The 9,424-nt window shown below is 41.9% G+C and overlaps 1 protein-coding gene across 1 annotated transcript; it reads left to right on the top strand.

The window, feature by feature from the left end:
• The first annotated feature begins 1,056 nt into the window (after positions 1–1,056).
• ACRALDRAFT_1059114 (uncharacterized protein) lies at positions 1,057–3,457 on the top strand. Its single transcript, XM_071015972.1, has 4 exons — positions 1,057–1,557; positions 1,950–2,232; positions 2,325–2,570; positions 2,622–3,457. Exons 1-4 carry the CDS (start codon positions 1,340–1,342, stop codon positions 3,021–3,023), a joined length of 1,149 nt encoding a protein of 382 aa, XP_070880276.1. The 5' UTR covers positions 1,057–1,339; the 3' UTR covers positions 3,024–3,457.
• The last annotated feature ends 5,967 nt before the right edge of the window (positions 3,458–9,424 follow it).

Here is a 9,424-nt window from a genome sequence, read left to right as displayed (position 1 = left end):
TTATATAAATACACTAGGTATCGTAAATACGATATCTTAGTTATTACTTAAGCTAATAACGTGACGTGATAACCGTCGCGTAGGCTGTTAACGTAACAGTCGCCACCCAATCTTTCAGGGTCTTTTGCCAGCCCGGATCCAGGAAGAAATCCTAGAAGGCAGCTCTTTACATACAATATTAATAATATCATACGCAGCTTCAAGCTCGCGTAACAAGCAGTAATCCTACGGATCTACGAATTCAACAGCTATTTGCTTGATTTTCCTCTCTTCCGCGCGTACAGCCTACTACTCGTAGCCTAATTCATTAAAATATACTATATTATATAGTTAAGTGACTAGGATTATTAAGATTCTATAATAAATAATATAACTATATAACTAGGGTTATTAAAAATATATATTATATAATAGGGATATTATTATAATAAGGTACCTAGTATAATAATATTATATATTATTAATACGTTAGAGTTAATAAATTTAGAGATATAAGTAGTCGTTATTTAGTTACTTAAGATATATAGTATTAAGTATATAGATTAAGGCTTATTATAAGGTATAAATATATAGCATTTACGGCTATAATTATACTTACATATATGCGTATATTACCTTCTTATTTAGTATAAAGTGGATGGCATATAATATATAGGGGGCTTATAAATACTAGTACTTACTACTATCTAGGAGGCTAGCCTAGTTTTATATACGTCATAGTAGAGTATATAGAAGTAAATTATATAGCTATATATAAAGTCTCCCCCTTACTATATAAGGTCTTAGTAAGAAGCTATACGATTTCTTAATATAGATTAAAAATATAAATAAGAGTATATTAACTATAATATATTTATATAAAGAAAGAATAATATTAAAGTGTCTTTATTCAACTCTACCAGAGGTTAATTAGCTAATAGTTCCTTATACTTAACTAGTTCCCTTATATCCCTTCTGCCCGGATAATCTGCTAATTTCATATAATTGACCTTATACCTGACCTGTTGCTGTATTCTATAACGGGGGCGAAAAAATATTCGGGTGAATATATTATTAGCCAAACTTCCCTTTCGATTCTTTCTCCCCTCATCACAATATCCAGAATCTGTGTCACCCGTCAACACAAGCCGTACTGTCTCCCCTTTCAACTTCTAGGGCACGAAGCTACCCTATCAAACCCCCTCTATTGCCTCAGAGTTCAATATACGCGAACGTCAGTTTCATTCATCAACCCCCGGACGTTCCCCTCACCAGGTCCAGGTTCGTCTCACGTCATCCTTCCAAGCCGAACTCCGCATCACTAGAACGCCGCCACTCTTCGTCCACCATCGAGCCAAAAATGTCTGCCACCGTGGAGAAGGTCACTGAGGCCGTTCACGACGTTACCAATGCTCTGAGCAATACTTCCATCAACGACAAGGCCAGCGAGTCCAAACCTGCCGCGAACAATGATGCTGTCCTCGCCAGCGCCGCGGAGGGCCGTCGACTCTACATCGGCAACTTGGCCTATGCGACAAGCGAGGGGGAATTGAAGGAATTCTTCAAGGGATACCTTGTGTGAGTCACCTCCCGCTTGCCCAGCCCTTGCCATTAGTTGTGGCCAGTGGAATGTGGAAGCTGCCTCTCCTGCAATCCAATTCCCAAAAGTAGACTGCATAATCCAGACTTGATGCAGTTTTGGCATTGGGATTGCTGGCCGACAAGGTCATTGTATCATTACCGGTGACGGGAATGGCTTAACCCACGCGGCCTTGGTCGCCTACAGTTTATGTGCAGACAAGACTCCTGGCACTCCTTCCCCCTCCGACGATGTCAGGTGCATGATGAAACCTGGCCAGGCAGTTGCTGGCCGTGCGGCAAGACCAGCCTTTTGTGTATCTTTTGTTACTTTTATGTTTTTCTTTTTCGTTTGCTTTTGCATCGTCGCGTGCTTCTAACTATAAATCTAGCGAGTCCGTTTCCATTCCGAAGAATCCTCGCACGGACCGTCCCGTTGGTTACGCTTTCGTTGATCTCTCCACCCCATCCGAGGCCGAACGCGCAATCTCTGAGCTTTCCGGCAAGGAGATCCTTGAGCGCAAGGTCTCCGTTCAACTTGCTCGCAAGCCGGAGCCAGTGGGAGAGAAGACGGAAAACGGAAATGTGGAGGGCGCGGATGAAGGTAGCCGGCGCCGCCCATCTGGCCGCGGTCGTGGCCGCGGTCGTGGTGGCCGCAGTGCCAGAAGTGGACGCGTAAGTTTTTATTAATCACTTAATTGCCGGCAAATGACCGTTGCATTCCATTGAAGAGGCTGACTGGGTGTATCGTGGTCGTTGACAATCAGGATACCAAGGAGGAGGATGCCACCGACGTGTCTGCTACCGCCGTTGGAGACACTGCCCAGGCCGCCACTGCTGAGGCGCCAGCGTTGGGTGATGTTACAAATGCCGAAATTTCTGACAAGTCCAAGAAACCCAACCAGGCTCGCCCAGCGCGTGAGCGTCGGGAGCGTGGTCCTCCTGCAGATGGAATTGCCTCCAAGACCAAGGTCATGGTTGCGAACCTGCCCTACGACCTGACTGAGGAGAAGGTCCGTCTTTCGATACATCCCGTTGAGGACTCTTCTGACAACACATCACAGCTTAAGGAACTTTTCCAGGCCTACCAACCGTCTTCCGCCAAGATTGCTCTGCGGCCCATTCCTCGTTTCATGATCAAGAAACTTCAAGCTCGCGGCGAGCCTCGCAAGGGGCGTGGCTTCGGGTTCGTCACTCTCGCTTCGGAGGAAATGCAGCAGAAGGCCGTGCAGGAGATGAACGGGAAGGAGATTGAGGGACGGGAGATAGCTGTGAAAGTTGCTATCGACAGCCCCGATAAAACCGACGAGGATGCTCACGCACCTGATGGAAAAGCCAATGCCACTGATGATGCCGGTCCAACCGACGGCACTTCTGCCACTGCCTCCGCTGATGCGCCTGCGGATGCGCCTGCGGATGCGCCTGCGGATGCGCCTGTTGGTACATCCGCCGTCTCCTCCGCCTAAGTATGTTCGCTTGTTTACTTACAACAACACATGGCCGGACACGATGCAAGGTCTATATTTGGGAATCTTGACCTCAAAACGAATTAAACATGATACTGCATTGATTCGACGGTTTCATTTGTCTGTTTCGGTGCCAAGAAATCGCGCGCTGGCGGCCGTTTTCGCCTATTGGGACAAACATATCTTAGAGGTCTTAGTCGGCGTCTGTGCTCGACAGCGCGTATTTCTCTAGCGGGATTATTCGCAGCAGAATGTTTATAATTCCTGGAACGAGCAGGGCCTATATTAAACGGTTCCTTATATATAGGGAATAACTATCGGATATATACACAGCTTGTCTTAGTGATATTATTAGAGAATTATGCCTTAAGTATCTAATTAGCCCTATATAATATATATTAGAGGGTGTATATATATATCGAATATAGCGGCTTAAAATAATTATTAGAAAACGATACTAGTCTATAATATAAAATATATAGGTAAAAGGAGGGTTTTTTTTTTTTACTTAGAGGGAGTCGTCTAATCCGAAAATTATATTATTTTTACTATTATAATTATAGTGTATCCCCTAAATTACCGAAGTAAGGTTAATATAATATAATACTACTTAGTTAGCTTTTTAGCCTATACTAAGTGGTTAATCGGGGAGCGTAATAAGGTTAAGGTTTTAGCGATAGTGTTAAGTTTAGGAGGGTATTAGACTTAATATAGTATCTAGGGTAGATAGCCTAGATGGGGTAGTATAACTTAAAGTCTATAAGCAGAATATTGGTATATAGGTTAGCCTACAATAGGCGCGGAACTAGTTATTCCGGGCCTATATCTTATCGCATAGGCTGGCCCAAAGCAGGTCCGGAACGGGTTATTCCGGGCCCGAAAGTAGGAGTGGATCTGCCGCAGGAATAAGGGCAGGAATTTAGCACTACGATCAGAGATTTCTATAGAGTTAATTAAAATAACAGATTAATCGCTTATTTTACGTAATTAAGTTATACGCTATTTATAATAATTAAGAGTCTTATTTACTCGATAACCTATTAAAGCTATTTACGCTAAGCTGCCTATAGCTATAATAACTATAACCTCGAATACGACTATCTATATAAGCCACGAAGATTAGGAGCTATAGCAACGCCTTTACAAAGTCAGGGCCCGTAGTAACGGAGTCTAGGACTTCCTACGCCCTAAGGATCCAGTACTAAGGCCATAGCGGGCTACCCGCCCCGAATTTACCTCCTACGCCTCTATCGCTAACGTTAACGGGTAACCTACTAATATCTCGGAGCTAACGGTTATAGGTAAGGCCGCCTATACTAAAGACTACCGCCGATATAAAGAAGATCGTAAGGACTATAAGACCTATTAAAAGGGTATTAACAGTATACTTAAGTGGGTAAAAGAGTCTATCGTAGTAAAAAGACGGAAGGCCATAATAAGGGGTATAACCCCGGAAAAAATCTATATAATAATATAAGCCGACGCTATACCCTATATCACGACCGGTATAAAAGACTCCTAAAAGAACTACGATCTATATGAGAATAAGCCGCCTACTAACCCTCGGAAGGTGGCCGCCTAGCTAGACGATTAGCAGGACCGGCTTTAGGACTATTATGACGTCGGGATATATAATAAACCCCGGGAGATTTAGATTAACGATTTCTTTAACGCTATAGAACCTGCCCTAGGTAACTAGGTGGATATAAAGGAAGTAACGCTAGACCTTAAAATAGTATCGGCGATAACCCTCGTCGCGGAAAGGAAGAAGGCGGCGGAACAACTCAATATACCGCCTACTTAAAGCCATAGAACTATAGCCTTCCCGGCCCTAAGCCTTAAAGGTAATAATAATAATAGGCTATAACGGGCTAGGAGGACTAACCGGACCAGAGCCTAGCGGGGCCATAGTGTCTATCCTAAAGGCAAGTTAACTAACTATATAAGCTCTAAGTGCTTATAATCCCTCTTCTATAAAAATAAGTACCCCGCGTACTACCGGCGCGGCCACGATCTATAGGGCTACTAAATACTATTCCTAGAGTCAGCGCGGGAGGGCTTTTAAGCTAATAACTCTATTCGGAGGCTCGTAGAGAAGTCCCTTAGGATAGACCGGGACCTATAAGGCGCTATAGAGAAGATTAGGTCCCGAAATAAAAAGAAGAGGACCGCCGTTACCGGCCACGAAGTCGGTAGTAATATCAAAGCCACCGATAATAATAATAAAGCCGGTGGCGGCGGCGGTAATAGCGATAATAATAACGAAGTCCTTAAGGAGGCGTGACTCCGTACGGCTATAAAAGCTACCGCCACCGACTATAAAGTAACTGATAATAATAATAAGGTCTCCTTTAAAATCAAGGAGACTATAAAGCTAGAAAAGCTTATAAATATATTCTATAAAGGGTAAGGTAAGGCGTTAAATACTATCCGTTACGAGCTATGCCGACTAAAAGCCCCGGCGGCCGCCCTCTTAGCCGCCGTATATCCTTTACGGTAGTCCGCTATATTAGACTTAGGTGCCACCTCCTACGTTTTCTATAATAGAAGCAGATTTACGGATTATAGACCGGCCCGCCCTAGTAACGTTATAATCGCCGGCACTATAACGGTGCCGATCTAAGGATATAGAGACGTTATTATTATAATAGAAGGAACGGCCGGCCCGATAAAGTTCCGGTTAAAAGACATAGCCTATTACGAAGATTTCGTCTATAACCTAGTCTCTAATAAGAAGATACGTTAGAACGGTTACTAGTAGGATTAGGAGCCACTAAATAATTATATACGCCACCGTAATCGATTAATCCTTTATAAGCTAAGTATCCACTACGATTAAACCGTTATAAAGCTTTTTCCAGTCACTAACGCCCCCGTTATTACTACTCTTCTAGCCCCGAATCTACTAGTCCGAAAACAAATTAACAGGATAGCTAGCTAAGCCGATAGTAACCTATAGCACCTTCGGCTAGGGCACGCCGGCCCCGATATAATCAAGTAACTAAAAGAGCAGTCATAGAGCGTTAAACTAAAGGGGCTAGTAATGGTAGAGTGTAACGCCTATGCCTAATCGAAGATAAGTCGTTAGATTGGCTAGCGGACCTTATTAGGCCTCTAGGCCTAGATTACCGAGTACGGGATTACCTCTTAAGGGTTATTAACATTCCGAGATCGCTTATAGGTGCCGGGAGCCTAAGAGGGGAGCACGCTATAAACGTAAGTAATCCACGCTATAGATAACTCTATAATCGGAGGCTACCTAGGGCGTAAGAATATAATCGCTTTTATAGTAAGACGCTTTTTCTGGCCCGGGATAAATAGAGATATACGTAGGTTTATACGGAATTACGATATCTATAACTAGAGTTATGCGTGGAGGAATACTAGATAAGGACTCTTAAAGCCGCTACCGATCCCTAAATAAATAAAAAGCGACCTATTAATAGACTTTATAATAGACCTGCTACCCGCTAAAAAGAAGAAGTGCAGGTACTTATAGGTTATAACCGACCGATTAACGAAGGTTATTACCCTCGAAGCGATAAACTCTATCAAAGCGGAAGCCTATACCGAACGGTTCCTATACTATTATTTCCGATTTCGCGGTATACCTCGCTTAATTATAAGCGATAAAGGCTTTAACTAGACGAGTCGCTTTTAGCGCTACTTTTATAAACTAGCCAGGATCGAATAAAGGTTAAGTATAGCTTATTACCCGTAGACCGACGGCGTTACGGAATAAGTGAACTAAGAGGTATAGGCGTACCTCTAAGCTCTTATCTACTACGCCTAAGACGATTAGGATAAGCTACTACCCGCGGCCTAACTAGTATTAAATAACTAAAAGAGCTTAACTATAAAGATAAGCCCGTTCTTCCTAGAATATAGTTATAATATTAATCTAATATAGATCGACGAAAAACTAAGTAGCGACGCTTAGGAGTTTATAGCTTATAACCTGCTCTGTCGCCTTTAAAAAGCCACAGAGTTCGCCTAGGCCGCGATAATAGCCACGTAACTATAATAAAAAGAGTCCGCGAATAAGCGTTATATCCCTGCTAAACGGCTCTAAGAAAGCGACCTTATATAGCTCTCGCTTATAAACTACTTTACCCTAAGACTATTGCGTAAATTAAGCTAGCTATATTAGAAATACTGAGTAATTAAGGTTATTAACCCGTATATAATAGAACTGGATATACCTTTAAACGTATACCGAAGGTTCTACGTAGACCTCCTACGATATATAAGCGAGGACCCGCTTCCTAGCTAAGTTCTATATAACCCTAGCCTAGCCCGATTCATGATAGCTTAGCAAAAGACAAATAGATAGTAAAAGAGATCCTATACGCTAGAAATAGGAAGGTAGGTAAAGGCGTAATAAGGGAAGCGTTAGTAAAGTAGGAAAGATACGCTTAGATATTATAGGAACCGACGGAGTCCCTATAAGAACTAAGTGCCCTGGATCGTTATAAAAAGAAATACGACCCGATTAAAACTCATAATAGACCCTATGAATATTATAAAAGGAAGAAGAGTTATAGGAAAATCGGTAAGGATTAACTAAAGCTTAGAATAATAGTAAAACCGCCTACGTTAATTAGGTTAGGGCGGATAAGCCCCGCCCTTAGCTACCAGGTTTAGGTATTAAGATTAATATTATTACGAATATCTTTATAACTATTATCGCTTTTAGGGATAATAGGAGATAATATAGATAGCGCGACCTTAGCCTGCCTATCCGTCTTCTTTCCCTTAAACGACTTAATATCCTGTACCTTAATAGTTATAACCCCTATAATATTCTTAACCACTTATATAAACCGGTTAAACCGGTATAGGCCTTTTACCCTTATAAAAGTGATTATTATACTAGGAATAGGCGTAATAATAGTAAGAGGCGCTATAATAGGTATAGGTCTACCTGCTATAATATAGGAGTCCCCGTGGGGGGGGAAGGCGGTAATATATACCGATAAGTAAGGCTTACTGGCTCCTAAGTCGATAACCGTTAAGATAGACTTATCCTCCTATAAAGCGCTAAAAGTCTTTTTTAAGACCTTTAACGCCTTCTAAAAGGCTAAATAAGCCGCCGCGAGCGCCTTTATCGCCTTAGGACTATAAAAGAGGTTATCATTAACTACCTTTACCGCTTTTAGGAGTACTACTAATAGACTAACTATCCTAGGCGGAGGAGGAAGGTATTTATAACCGCCCTTTAAATAGTTATAGTATTTAGGGTCGGCTAACCTTACTCTAGGTCCCGACTAGTCGTGATAGCGCTGCCTATCCTGGCCGGAGGTAACTGCTTTTATATAAGTAAAGCAGAAGTCCTCGCGGGTTCCTCTAAAAGGATAATTTATTTTATAAGCGCGCTTTACGGGGCTCTTAACCACTATAAAAGCATTACCCGCGGAACGCTTACCCTTAGCCTTAGCGGCTCGGGCTAGCTAGGCGCGGCGGTCTATAGCTAAGGCAGGAGTAGCAATCTCCTTACTAGCCGGGGCGGGAGCAGGTGCCTCCTTACTGGTATTATATTATTATTATTATAAACGCCCTATATTATATATATAAGTTAGTAAACGTCGCGCGAGGCTTATAGGAAGAATAAGAAGACGTACCTTAGAATCCGGAGATAATCCTAGAAACTTAAATATCTTCTAGAGAGAGAGATAAGGGGTTAGAACGATAAAGCGGCGTGCGAAGGAGTTATAGGCGATAACAAACGTATTACTAATAATAAAGGATATTATTAAAGAAGAGAAGAAAAACAGAACCATAGAGATAACGGCAAAGTTAGTATTATTAGTATAAGTAAGTCACACGGTCAGGGAAGGTACGTATAAGGGTTCCTTATGTAGAAGGAATGACTGTATGACCCGCCTACGAATAATAATAATATCCTTATATAAAACGTTAATTAATCTTATAACTATAAAAGAGGCTCGCCTCGAGCGCCCTTTAACGAGTAAAAGGGTTATTTAGGATAAAAAAGCTACTAGAGGTTATTATTCTATTAATAAAGGGGCGTTATTTAATTAAATAATAACGCTATATTAATATACCGAAAATCGATAGCTTACTAAGGGGAGGAGGGGGTAATATTACGGGTTAACCCCGTGGAGATAATCCGGTAGAGCACCGAATCTTCCGACTAATTATATCGTGTTCCTAGTAGGTCGCCGCGATATTATATTTAGGTCGTAAGCGCCTATAGAGATTTCTCCTTTTCCTCCTTTTTCCTTAGCTTTAGATAATTTAATTATTCAGCCTTACCTTATAAATAACTCGTGACCAGCCGCTTATAGAGCCTAGAAGAACGGGGTAAGGAGCGTCGGTTATTATTAAGCGGGTCCTATAATAATACTATTTAGTATTTATTAGGTCGTTTTAGATACGGG

Source organism: Sodiomyces alcalophilus (genome assembly GCF_042370955.1).
Source record: "Sodiomyces alcalophilus JCM 7366 unplaced genomic scaffold ACRALscaffold_1, whole genome shotgun sequence".
Taxonomy (NCBI): domain Eukaryota; kingdom Fungi; phylum Ascomycota; class Sordariomycetes; order Glomerellales; family Plectosphaerellaceae; genus Sodiomyces; species Sodiomyces alcalophilus.
This window is presented reverse-complemented; position numbering and strand designations above follow the sequence as displayed.

What these genes read in the sequence shown, in the direction of transcription:
- ACRALDRAFT_1059114 (XM_071015972.1), top strand. Translation starts at nt 1,340, where the DNA reads ATGTCTGCCACCGTGGAGAAGGTCACTGAGGCCGTTCACGACGTTACC. An exon ending in GCAGTGCCAGAAGTGGACGC is followed by an intron (nt 2,233 to 2,324) that starts GTAAGTTTTTAT and finishes GTTGACAATCAG; the next exon opens with GATACCAAGGAGGAGGATGC. An exon ending in ACGACCTGACTGAGGAGAAG is followed by an intron (nt 2,571 to 2,621) that starts GTCCGTCTTTCG and finishes AACACATCACAG; the next exon opens with CTTAAGGAACTTTTCCAGGC.